A 14,211-nucleotide genomic window follows, 5' to 3' on the forward strand; every position below is an offset into this window, starting at 1 on the left:
TGTTCACTGTGATTTTCACTTTTTTATAATTTTTCATGATTCTTGTCATTTCTTTATAATGGTTTTGTATGTTTTCTTGTAATATTGTGTAATATTTAATTAAATTACACCCTGTATGTCACAGGGCGGGGCCTCCAAGAATAACAGTGCTCTTACACTGAAGAAATCATTGGCCAGTTATTAATCCCACTGAAATTGATTTAATACCACTGAAATGGATTTAATCCCACTGAAATGAGCTGGCATGTTCTATTGTTATGGAAATTAGTGCCCTGGATCATTGCTCATTATAGTAGACAATAGCCACTTGATATACGGTACCACTGAAAAATACACTGAAATACCACTGAAAACAATTTCCGTCTAACATTTTCATTTGTTCTGATGATTTTCAGTGTTACTCTGTCATTTTCTGTGTGATTTTCAGTGTAAAAATTTCATAGTGTATACTATACACCATCCGCGATAATGAAAACGCGTAAAAAGGGTAGTTTTTCGTGGGTAGACACGATACGCGCGTAACACGTTTAGGGTGTCAAAAACATGAAATATTGGAAAAAATGGTAGCAAAATTGCAATTGCTAATACGCGGAAATGAAATTTAGGGTATGAAATTTGATGCAAGGAATAAAATCCCTGACCCTGTTTAGGGGATGAAAACACCTGTTTAGGGTATTGTTTTAGCCAAGGGTTAAATCCTTGTTTAGGGTGCTTTTCAAAAGTTGATTATCGCGGATGGTGTACAGGCCACAATGGGAGTGACCCCCCGGGAATGCACACTACTGTATGTGACCCCAGATGACCTCCTATTCTTTACTGTAAGAAAGCTGTTTTGGATGGTCTTGATTTACACACAAATTGCTTTTGAGCTAAATCGAGCATCGACTTGGTGGAACATGGATTGCACTATGTGATAGTTTATGAATCCAGTATCATACCAGTACCAACATAAGTCAACATCACTTAGGTTTTGGTTGTCAAAATTAATTTTTAGTGATTTTCTCCATTGAGCCCCACAGTAAAGCCATTTTTGGACCGTACATGCACAATATGCTTTTTTCATTCCAAGCTGCTACCGTGAAAATAACAACGCACAAATATTCCTTTTGTTTTTGAATCATGATTTTAAAAACAAGGGAAACAGTTCAAAATTGGCAAAGTGCAAAAAAATAATTGCACAAAAATGTCAACTTTTACAGTATTCTAATTTATACTAATTATCATAGAATAATGTATTGATATAATTGAAGACCGAATTAAAAATACTAGTTTGCGTATGATGTCCTGTCAACCAGACCAAAAATGCTGTACTGCGCAGGTCAGCAACCAATCAAGCCTTTGCTCTGACATCAGACTTAAACTAGTCTTTTTAGTTCGGTCTGACTCTTCAATTATAATAACTATGCTTTATTTTGTAAAAAATAATATTAAAAAAAAATCCTGATAGCCCAGTGTCCACTGTCCAAACTAGTGAACCAAAATGATATTATTTCCTGTATATCCATGATGCAAGTGACATTTGTTTAACCAGTCGGTCCGGTGGACACAAACTTGGGTCCTGATGGGACCTGGCTCAAGCAAAATGCTCAAGCCAAGCTTAAAAGCTTATACAGTAAGCCAAATAGTTAAAGTACTGTACCAGTTACGTTCACCCCCTGTAAATACTAAACAAAGGCAGATATGTCATTATTGGAACCAACAGCCAATAGCTGCATCTTTTAGCTTGAATTTAAGGGGGTACTACACCCCTGCCCAATTTTGTGCCTATTTTTGCATTTTTCTCAAAAATTATAGCGCATTGGTGACAAGTAAGATATAATTATAGGGGCAAGGACTACAACTACTGCACTGGAAATTTTATTTCAGCACAGACAACAGTTGTGGAGTTACAGAACAAATGAGGGAAAACCAGTATTTGATCAATAAATCAATAACTACTTGCCTTGAGTTGCTGAATTTTCAATGCAGTAGTTGTAGTCCTTGCCCCTATAAGGCTATTGAAACTTGATGTTGAGTTTAGCGTCCCATTTTTTTCAGCTAATAATGAGGCAACTATTTCATTATTCATTATTTTCAAGGTTTCATTATCAGCGGCCTTTTACTAATGCTTATGCGCTTTTGTTCATTCTAATTGGGTATCGCCAGTCGCAATATAATGTCACAAATTACACATAAACATTTAAGTATAATTATCTTGCTTTTTGTTTTTCAAGTTTTAAAACAAACTAAATGTATTCCGAAGTATACCATGCCAGTCTTCTTCACTCCAATTTGTACTAACCTCTCCGTATACACCTCTCCGTATACATTTGAGGATAGGGGAAATGGGGGGGGGGGGGGTTGACTCATTAAAGACAAAAATAACAATCATGCAGAACATTATGAAATAAATTTTTGGCACCAATTTGTCAAAACTAGGTCTTTCCTATTTAAGTTATTTACATCATCAACAATCTGGTAAAAACATTTTGGCCGGGTTGATTTCTCTTCTAGTCTATACCCTGGTATCCCAAAGGTATAATTGAAATAATTGGAAAGAGCAAGGGTCAAAAACCTGTATATTTTTAATGCTAAAATATTTAGATGGATTTATCTAATAGTTCTCAAGACTTTCTATAGTTTTTGAAGGGTTCAAATACAAAAAAAGGGGTTTAAAAATTTTGCAGAACAAATTATCTTTCTGGTTTAGTAGTATTTTGCAAAATAATGAATTATTTTCAGATTTTACATCTCAAACGCGGCACAAAATTCATAACGCGGGCAGTGGACACTAAACTCAGAATCAAGTTTCAAGTGCCTAATATACATCTTACTTGTATCAAATGTGCTATAATTTTTGAGAAAAATGCAAAAATAGGCACCAAATTGGCCAGGGGTGTATTACCCCCTTAAGACCTCATTTGTTGAAATTGTTCAAGAAATAAAGACATGACGATCCAAAAACACAAGGAAGATGCAAATTTAAATGTTGCAGTTTGCCACATTGCATGCCCTATTGATTTGTACACAAAGCGTTCACAAAGAAGAGAACTAGCGCCGTGCTCTCATTGATTAGCATGAAAAACTACCGTCGTGCTTTCATTGATTAGAACACAAAAGTGCAACTTTTTATTTCATATCATCATTAGGTTTTGGATCACCGTTTCTTTAATTCTCAACCAATTTCAACAATAAGGTCTTAAATCAGAGCTAAAGAGTACAGGCATTGGCTGCTTGACACACTTGTCTTTATTTACATGTAGGATAAAAACAGTAGTGAACATAACTGCTACTTTAATTATTTTGCTTACTGTATAAGGCAAAGCATGCTGGCCTATATGAAGAGAAAACCAGAAAGAAACAGAATGAAGTAAAAGAGTAAGGAAAATAAAGGTCACTCCTAATAAATGACATACAATTTTGCTCTTAGCCCTTAGGTCAAGAAATAATAAATTGGTAATTCTTATTCTGTGCCCCGATACAAAGGATGTTTTGGGATGCCAATCAGGGTCTTAGGCAGGATTTGAAGGTTTGGATGTGTAAATTAAAAAAACTGGGTGTGTAAATTTAAGATTTATGTACAAAGTAAAGGCCATGTGGGCAAAACCTGGGTGTGTATTTGGGTGTGTAAAACACTCCCTATATGGCTGCCTATATAAGCCAATACCTCCTCGTCCTCCCTACACAATTGGCTAACATATTCTTTTTCTTGATTTCTATTGACAGTTTTGGCTGTCCTGATCATTGCTGCTATTATCTATGCCCTTGTGTTCTATCTTCCCAAACCTGCCAGTGACACAGATGAAAAAGAGAGAGGTGAGTTTTATGTGATAGTACCAATTTTTTTAAATTTTGTGTTGAATGACTGTTTAAAGGGTATTTTGTAATCCACAGCCTCATCCCCCAACTTACTCCAAAAAAGTTGAGGTTTCCTATCATCAGAAACACAAAATGTTTGTGTGCATGACCATACTTGCAGATTCTGTCATTTGACAAAGTCATTGGCATTAATAATTCGGCAATTTGTATTTGTGCGAATCAACCGAAATTTTGGCTATTGACCCATATCGTAAAGAGAGGGTGGTATCACAAAATTCCCTCTACCCCTAACTCCCTATCTGCTTTTTGGCAAAGGGAAAGGAAAGAACGAAGGAAGAAAGAAAGGAGATAGTACTTTGTTTTCTCAGCTGTGGTTTTGAAGCAGAAGACTGGGATAGCAAGCTATGAGTGAGGACAGCAAATGATATGATTTCGGATGATCACATATTCAGATCATGTGGAATGCTTGCTGTTGCAGTTGCTTTGTAGGAAAGTATTTTGTTATACACGGTATGGTTAGGGTTAATTAAGATCCAGATGAAGGGAAAGTTATGCCTATTAAACTAAATTTATTGTTTAATTACCAACTGAAAGGAAGATTCACTTATCCATTTTGTTTTGTTTTCTGTACAGATGTAGACAGATCCAAGACATCTCATGCCCAGGCAGTACTCCACCAGCATCCTAAGATGCCATTTGGTAACCTGTCAACATCACCAATAATCAATGTCATGCTGTGCTCGGATTCGAACACCCTACCTGGTCTTATCGCTGCCATCAACAGTATTCGAGTAAATAGCAAAGCACACGTGAGATTTTATCTGGTGGTGGATCCAGATTCAGTAAACCATGTTAAGTAGGTGTCATATAACCAATTGGGTATATTTGCTCCCCTCCCCTTACCAGTGGTGTAACTTTGGGTCAGGGTGCCAGAGGCGAATGTAGATCGGGTGCCCCTTATCAAGGGTGTGTATGATGCAATTTCAATTTTTGAAAGCCATAGGCCTACCGAATAAGTTACAAATAGTGTTTCAGATCAAATTGATTTCATGTTAATAAAAAATGTTTTCATCGTCTCCAATGTCTTTAATACATCCTCTGCCTAAAACAAATGTGCATAAATACCACTAATTTGGTATAATCAAGTTGAATTTCGGTCTTTCAGTGAGCAAGTGAAAAATTTGTGTTGAAGGGGCACCCAAATCAAGAGTAATTCTATGCATGGTGGGTTAAGGTTTCCACTTCTTTCCTATAACAAAGTACTATGGTGTCGAAAGGGTATCCAGGTCTGGGTGCCCCATTAGCCCGGGTGCCCGGGGGCGTGGCCTCCAGAGCGCATAGGAGTTACGTCACTGCCCCTTACTTTGTTTTGTTGAAGAAGACAATCTATTACAAAATGGGATGGGCTTGACAAGTGAAGGGGCATACAGAGATTCTTTGTAAAACTGATTTTTCATTGATTAGACATTAATGACAAGATACAATTTTGTTGAAGTTCAAATGACATATCAATTTACACACCGTTTTTGTTTGTTACAGAACAGTGCACAATCCCGCAGTGCACAATCCCACAGAATATACTGCTCCAAAAGGGAGTGCATTGTAATGGGGAAAAAAGTATGAAAATGCAGATGCATTGAATATTTGTCATTGAAATGTCATCAAAATAAAGTTTAACGATGTGCAACTCAATTTGCCCTTGCTGAGAAAGTTTCAATTGTTTACCGGGTCAGAGGTCATGTTGTCATGCCAGCACTGTGGTGATTGACCCGGGAACCAATGAGAGTCGTCGCATCTCGCGGGTTTGGGACATGATCCTGGTGATCAAATCATTGTTGGTTTGAAATCATACAAGACAACATCTAAAAAATTGTGCGTCTTTGTGCTTCTTCAGTTTCTCGGTCTGAGGGTAATCTAGTCATTCACCTCATTCATCACCATCATAACAATATATTTAAATTCTCTTATAAAAAGCTTAAAATCCCAAATTTAACATTAACCAGACATAGCTGTGGTCTAAGACCACAAACACAGCTGTGTTTTTGAGTATGATCAGGTATCAATTAGTGAATTTGGCTATTACAGTTGAAATCCATACACCCCCTATAGAAGATGTGACCTTAATCTCACACACAGGGGGTATATATTTCAAATGGAGTCATCCATTTAGGTAACCCTATTTAAAATTCTCACTCCCTGTGTGGAATATTAAGGGCTGGGGTATGAGCGTTTGGACAGTATTTATTTTGGGACATTAGAGCACATCAGACATATCAAATTGCATTCTGAATACGAAGAATGTCATTCTGATATCAAATAATTTTGATTTTTGAAATTCGCAATTTAATACACATTTTATGGCAAATCATTAAAATTGATATTTTTGATATTTAACAGTACTTGAAGTAAACTTTATAAATCTAATGATTTATACTTAAAGTGTATGTAGGTGGGATGAAAAGCCGACGATTAATTGAACATTTTGACCTTTCGAATTGAAGATATGAACTTTTTTCCCAAAACACCAAAAAAAATTAGGTCTTTTGGGGAAAAAATCCATATCTTCAATATGAAAGGTCAAAATTTTCAATTGACCGTCGGCTTTTCCTCCCTGCTACATACACTTTAAGAATATATCATTAGATTTACATAATTTACTTCGAGGACTGTTATATATCAAAAATTTGAAAAATATCAAATTTTTATAATTTGTCATAAAATTTGTATTATACTGTGATTTTCAAAAATGAAAATTATTTGATATCAGAAAGACATGCTTCAGTATTCAGAATGCAATTGATAGGTCTGAGGTGCTCTCATGTCCCACAAAAATACTGTCGTAAACGCATAATAAACGCTCATTTTAGATCCCTTAAGGTCATGTCTTCAATAGGGGGTGTATGTATTTCAACTGGAATAGCCCATTATTGCATTTGCAAACCTCTAGTTTGAACAGCATATTGTGTCAATTTTGTGTGAAGAAATGTTTGTTTTTTGATTGAAGGCCCACACTTTTCATAAAATGTGCATACTTTTTTCTTAGAGGTAGTGAAACGGAGAGCCAAAATGCGATTTCAGATTTTTGGCCTGTTTTTAAGCTTACCTCCTGTGTGTTTGTCCATTGCAGAAATACGAAAATTTAGCTCTTGTCAAATTCATATTTAGAGAAAAGTCACGATGCTCACATGTTCGTGGTAGTTTTTGATCGTTATTATGCATTTAAAAATGATTGCATGGCTCTGCACAAGGTATATTTTTGTAAATATTTGTATTTGATGACCAGTCCGGTCGTCTGACATGTCGAGTGTTGAAAATACGGCAGAGAAAATTTGTCATATCGTACGTGCGAAATTGGCCTCAAATTTCACTATTCTGCTAGAAGTTGTACAGAGATCTTATAATATTGTGTAAATAATTTTGTCAGGAACAAAATAAGGTATTACATACCGTCTATGAGTAAATATTCAGGGCAAAATTCAGGCTTTTCTTGTGTTGTTTACCCGGTTGTTTACAGAATTTTAGATTTGTCATTTTGAAACTTCCCGGCCATCAGTCGTCTGGAAACGTAAACAAGTTTTTCCTAAAAATTGTAAATTTCCTTAAAAGCGACTTTTGTTGATCAAACTTTGGATTATTTAAGATGTAATTGTTTAAGAATGTAGAATTTTAAGATATTTTTGAGTATTTTAATGTTTTACATGGTCAAAAAGGGGGTCATCAGTTTGATTCCTGATTTAAAAACACTTTAGCAATTGTTCTAGTTATTAAATTGTTAATTTCGTCATGTTCAAAATCTTTTCGAAAGTGAGCGCCTGACGCGGAGTGACTGCGCGATATCCATAGTAACGGAGCTTACGCTTTGAACGCAGCCGGCAAAAGGTTCCATGAACGCGCGTTCAGGAAAGTATAAAAAAGGCCGTGCACGACGCAAATTAATCAGATTGCTTGGTGGACAATTAGTCCACCCACGAACCCTGAAAGGGAAACCACAGGGTAAGCACTGCCAACCAAAGCAAACTACGCCCTACTCTGGAGCTCAGATTGAGCTAGGGGCAGCTTGGCTACCACAATAGTGGCGACACCAGGGTGTTATGCACGCCGGTGATTTGGCCTAGCGCCTATGCCTAATCTGTGCAAGTGACTTGCCGCACACATGCACAAGTCCAATGGAAAATTATGCACTGTATTTATGTGCATTCATTGTTGCATGGCAAGCTCGTATTTGGTGTACAGGCATGGATACTCCGTAGTAGGCCTACTAGGCCTTGGCCTAGCCTATGACTATGTCATGTGATGAGAGATTCTGTTGATTAAATTGTATTTTTATGCTTCTTGATTATTCAAGCAGATAGTAGGCCTATATACTTTTCGGCAGCATTTATTGGTAATTTATTTGGATTTAAAAGAGATAGGCCTAAATAAGGAAATATCGTCATGATCAACAACAGAGATTGTGTATTTACCAGTGTTTACTTGTATTTATGAATTGTGATGTGATAAGACAAATATGAAAGCAAAATAACAATACAAGATATAACAAAAGAAGCAAATATAAAACAGAATTGTCAAGTCTCATTTTTACCTGTTACTTCTCCTTTCATGCATCACTGATTCAACATGTCTTGGGGAGAATTCTAGTCTTTGATACTACGCTACCACTTGTATGTTTAGAAGGCTAGTCTTCTCCATCAGTCGTTTACAAAAGTATTAGGGGCAAGCTCGGTCCCGTTACAGTATGTCATGCAATATCTCACATGTGAGACTGGTACTTTCAAAAATAAAAAAGTCCATCTGAAATTACCAAATTAATAATTATAATCAATAATTATAGTAACTCAATTTCAAAAATGCCTCCTTTGGCCCCCATGGAGCAGATCGTTTCATATGAAATGTTGTTACATTTTAAAATCCCAATATTTTAACTTATTTGTTTGTTTGTTTGTTTGTTCTCTATAGAGAATGGATAGAAGGAAGTGAACTGAATTCAATTGATTACATGCTAACTGCCTTTAATGAATCATGGGTTAAAGGTAAAATACCTAACCAAGGAGCAGCAAGAAAAGATCTGCTAACACCGGTAAGATTGATTGATTGATTGATTGATTGGATAGAAGGAAGTGAACTGAATTCAATTGATTACATGCTAACTGCCTTTAATGAATCATGGGTTAAAGGTAAATACCTAACCAAGGAGCAGCAAGAAAAGATCTGCTAACTTCGGTAGGATTGATTGATTGATTGATTGATTGATTGGATAGAAGGAAGTGAACTGAATTCAATTGATTACATGCTGACTGCCTTTAATGAATCCTGGGTTGAAGGTAAATACCTAGCCAAGGAGCAGCAAGAAAAGATCTGCTAACATCGGTAGGATTTATTGATTTATTGATTAATTGATTGATTGACTGGATAGAAGGAAGTGAACTGAATTCAATTGATTATATGTTAACTGCCTTTAATGAATCATGGGTTGAAGGTAAAATACCTAACCAAGGAGCAGCAAGAAAAGATCTGCTAACACCGGTAAGATTGATTGATTGATTGATTGATTGATTAGATAGCAGGAATTGAACTGAATTCAATTGATTACATGCTAACTGCCTTTAATGAATCATGGGTTAAAGGTAAAATACCTAGCCAAGGAGCAGCAAGAAAAGATCTGCTAACACCGGTAAGATTGATTGATTGATTGATTGGAAGTGAACTGAATTCAATTGATTATGTGCTAACTGCCTTAAATGAATCATGGGTTAAAGGTAAATTACCTAACCAAGGAGCAGCAAGAAAGGATCTGCTAACACCGGTAAGATTGATTGATTGATTGCTTGCTTGCTTGCTTGCTTGCTTGGTTGGTTGGTTGGTTGGTTGGTTGGTTGGTTGGTTGGTTGGTTGGTTGGTTGGTTGGTTGGTTGGTTGAATAGCAGGAAGTGAATTGAATTCAATTAATTATATGCTAACTGCCTTTAATGAATCCTGGGTTAAAGGTAAAATACCTAACCAAATGTATTTATATAAGCTGGGCCTATGTGCTCTGAAAATCTTAGTTCATTTTCACATTTTATAATAAGGTAAAGTTTCAACAGTGAGCTTTTAACATCAATTACTACTGGCAAATATAGCTATTTTATATGGTGGATGGTCTATTAAATACTATCTCAGCATATCGAATTATTATGCCATTCCTCCCCATTGCACTAAATGGATTGATTCAAAAAAGTTTATGGTATCCGACGTTCTACATACAACTTTTTATAAAAATATCGCAGGAAAAGACCAGAATTGAAAAGAAATGGGGTTTCAAAATGAACTTTGGAATTTGAAAAGTCTAAATCACGTTGGGTGTAAGGCTGTGCTAACACTTTCCTTTGATGACTTTGACCACAATTGTTAATTTTTTCAAATATCTTAAAAAACAAGAATCTAAGCTAATTGAGCAGACAGTAGTAATTGGTTGCGTTTTGGGTGTAGCACATTATTATGTACAAAGCATTCACTACATGACATGGGCTAACCTCTGTAACGCTCAAGCTCAACGACACGCATTAATATTCCATTTTGGGCTTTAGCTGATGAATACCGGAGGTGTACTATTCGCGCACTATTTGCCCTCCATGAGCAACAGGTCAAAATGGCTGATTTACCAAAGCAATTACACACAGGGCAATTTTGAGTTAGTACTCTTTGGATCTTGATTGATTTATTGATTTTTTTACCTGAATAAAGTTTTACAAAAAAGTGCAGATGATAGCCGATATATATGATGCGATCAAGCAAAATCAGTGGGAACTCGGAAATATTAAGTTTTCAGTTTTTTTATAGGATAGTAAAAAGCATTTACAAATCTGGATTTTGCAGAAAACCCCATTAAAATTGAACAATCAGTTCCAAAGATATGAGCAATCAAAGAGTTTCCAAAACAATAGGAAACAAAAGGAAATATTTCCTTTGTTTGGCTATATCTCAAAATCAATGTTTCCAAGTTCCGACTGATTTTGCTTGATCGCATCACATATAAAGGTTAAATATCGTAAATTCTACTGTAATCATGTTACTATCATCATGTCTGTTTGTTCTTTTATTTCTTTTTCAGTTAAATTTTGCCAAGTATTACTTTCCCTGGATCTTCCCCAAAGTGACTGGACGCATAGTTTTTATAGACAGTGATGCAGTAGTGCAAGGGGATGTAGAAGAGCTGTCAAGGATATCAATGCGCACTGGTGATGCTGCAGCATTTTCTGATGATTGTAGCACTGTTTCAAATAGAGTTGGGTTGCACCAGGTAAGGGGACATTTTCTTTACCCTTGTGATATTTGAGAAGCTGGCCTATATGATGCCCCATAGGGGGTTCTAAAAAATATTAATCATAGCCACTTTGCTTATGCCTATCCACTCTGTCAGAGATGTATTAAGGTTTTAAAGGTGCCAAACTTCAGGCTGTCTGGTATTTCAGGCTTTGTGCAAGTTGGTTATTGTATGTGGCAATGGTTTTCCTAAGCGTTGCTTTAGTGGGCTTCAGTATGTGATAAGCAATCCTGAAATGTTTTGTGCAGCTTTTGTTTTAAAGTACTTAATTACTGATCATCTTAGACATAGTGTAGCTATGTGAACATTGAAGAAATAATGGAGCTCAAAAGGGTCAAAATAATGAAAAGTAATGCCTGTACAGAAAACAGGAAATTAAGAAATTTACTATGCGTAAATATTAATTATTTATTACTTCTTTTATTTTGTTTCCTTTTCAGCATAACTATGCGAGTTATATAAACTTTGAGAGTGAAAAAATCAAGAAGTTGGGTTTTAACCCTATGAAGTGTTCATTTAACACGGGTATATTTGTAGCTAATATCTCGTTATGGAAGGAGAGAAGAATAACAGAAAAATTAGACTACTGGCTGTCCATTAATAACAAGTAAGTATAACATTTGGTTAAAATTAGACTACTGGCTGTCCATTAATAACAAGTAAGTATAACAATTGGTTAAAATTGGACTACTGGCTGTCCATTAATAACAAGTAAGTATAACATTTGGTTAAAATTGGACTACTCCATTAATAACAAACTTATATTAGAGTAAGTGTAACAATTGGTTAAAATTAAACCACTGGCGAAGTTGAAATATGGCAAAATTTTATAGGTACATATACAGACTGTGTAATATTTACATGGCAAAGTAAAAACATGGCAAAGTTGTATACATACGTACACATTCTGTGTAATATTTACATGGCAAAGTTTTATAGGTATATTATATATACAGCTTCTGTGTAATATTTACATAACAGTGAAACATGGCCAAGTTTTATAGGTACATACAAATTGTGTGTGATATTTACATAACAAAGTAAAAATATGGCAAAGTTTTATAGCCCCATAGAGATTCTGTGTAATATTTATATGACTAGGTAAAAACATGGACAAGTTTTTTATGTACATTCTGTGTAATATTTACATGGCAAAGTAAAAACATGGCAAAGTTTTATACAGGCATGAGAATTTTCAGTTTTAAAACTGAATCCAGTTTTTTTTATTCAAAATTTCTGCAACTTTATTTAATTTCAGCCTGTTTACTTTTTGCCCAATTTCACATGCATTTTCAGTTTTTTTAGGAAAGTGCAGTATCATGCCTGTTTATAGGTACATTGTACATGCAGATTCTGTCTACTATTTACATGGCAAAGTAAAAACATGGCAAAGTTTCATACATACAGATTCTGTGTAATATTTACATGGCAAAGTAAAAAGATGGCAAAGTTTTATAGGTACATACAGATTCTGTGTATATTTACATGACTAGGTAAAAACATGGCAAAGTTTTACACAAATTCTGTCATTTTTGTGTAATATTTACACGGCAGAGTAAAAAACATGGCAACGTTTTATTTGGTATATATTCTGTGTAATATTTACATGGCAAAGTATAAACATGGCAAAGTTGTATACCGTATTGTTTGTAATAAACGCCCCGGGGGCGTTGCATTTTTCCAAAAGGGGGCGTTTTATTGAAGGTGAATTGTCAGTGAAAAAAACTTAAAAATCGGGTTTGATTTCCCGATGGTGCTCCTGTAGAAAAGAGGGATTTATGGCTATACTAATGGCGACGCCCATGGAAAATATCATTTTCGTGGTAAATGCATCAAAATTACACCCGTAAGTACATCATCAAGCAAGAATCTAGTGAAATTCTACCATAATTAGGCAATGGAATGGATGGAAGTGTGAGCCATAACAGGTTTTGTCCATGCAATTTACCGATCGTCCCTGATAAGACTGACTGACTGATGCCAGTTTTAAGCTTACTCACCTGATATAGCATGGAATTTTTGTCAATTTTTCACAGAAAAATTGGAGAGGGGCGTTTATTAGAGGGGGAGCGTTTATTACAAACAATACAGTAGGTACATAAAAATAAATGAATATTCCATTTGTAGGCTGGGTAGCACATGCTGAGATGTACCTATTATGATTATATGACATGTCAAAATCTTATTGCCCTGACCCTCACACACATACCATACATACATAGTACTGTTTTTTGAACATGGTAAAGATTTATACAATTTCTACAAAAATAAATATTAGCCTATATATACAAGCTATATACTACAGAGATCACTATTATATATCTCTTATTTCCTTCACACACCCTCCCCCCATCTGTTTCAGACACACATATGTGCATAGTGTGTTATTTTTTTGAAGCATTTACATACCACATTCTCTAATAAATGCCCCCACATATTTTTGAAGTAAAAGCAGGAATTGCCATGCCATAGCATTTATGTAAGCTTAAAATTGGCATTTGGTCGTAATGGTCGCCGAAGTGGCGGACCCGTCAGTAATTGGTGATAAAAATATAATTAAAAAGGAAGTAAACTAGCAGAAGTGACATGTATTTTGCCATTTTTTTTGTCCAAAATTCACTTGTAATAAATGCTCCCCCTTTCCAAAATGTCATGCCAGAGGGACGTTTTTAGGGTAAGCACTCATACATCACATACAAATGTTAATATGGTCTATTATTTTGTTAATTTGTTTCAGAGAAAATATATTTGGAACACAGAAAGGAGGAGGAAGCTCAGGTCCACCCATGATGATTGTATTCTATGAGAAATATTCACAGTTACCTCCAGAATGGAACGTCAGACATTTAGGTAGGTACATATAGCCTTAACTATATACAGTTAATGCTCTGCGTGCTTGCCTTGTTTTGAGATTTTTTTCTTAAAATATCAAGAGCTGTCTTAAGGGAAGGGGTATGAACGTTTGGACAGTATTTATTGTGGGACATTAGAGCACATCGGACATATCAAATTGCATTCTGAATACGAAGAATGTCCTTCTGATATCAAATAATTTTGATTTTTTGAAATTTGCAATGTAATACACATTTTATGGCAAATCATTAAAAATT

At 35.4% G+C, this 14,211-nt stretch overlaps 2 protein-coding genes across 2 annotated transcripts in view; both read left to right on the forward strand.

The window, feature by feature from the left end:
- LOC140168207 (7SK snRNA methylphosphate capping enzyme-like) overlaps positions 1 to 14,211 on the forward strand; it is a 113,220-nt gene that overhangs the window by 87,653 nt on the left and 11,356 nt on the right. The window lies entirely within an intron of this gene.
- Positions 1 to 14,211, forward strand: part of LOC140168209 (glycosyltransferase 8 domain-containing protein 1-like) — a 32,023-nt gene that overhangs the window by 2,297 nt on the left and 15,515 nt on the right. The window contains exons 2-7 of the mRNA XM_072191547.1: positions 3,706 to 3,795; positions 4,432 to 4,654; positions 8,755 to 8,875; positions 10,889 to 11,077; positions 11,542 to 11,708; positions 13,839 to 13,951. Of these exons, the coding sequence (XP_072047648.1) occupies positions 3,706 to 3,795; positions 4,432 to 4,654; positions 8,755 to 8,875; positions 10,889 to 11,077; positions 11,542 to 11,708; positions 13,839 to 13,951 (903 nt within the window). The remainder of the gene's footprint in view (positions 1 to 3,705; positions 3,796 to 4,431; positions 4,655 to 8,754; positions 8,876 to 10,888; positions 11,078 to 11,541; positions 11,709 to 13,838; positions 13,952 to 14,211) is intronic.

Source organism: Amphiura filiformis, chromosome 13, assembly GCF_039555335.1.
Source record: "Amphiura filiformis chromosome 13, Afil_fr2py, whole genome shotgun sequence".
Taxonomy (NCBI): Eukaryota; Metazoa; Echinodermata; class Ophiuroidea; order Amphilepidida; family Amphiuridae; genus Amphiura; species Amphiura filiformis.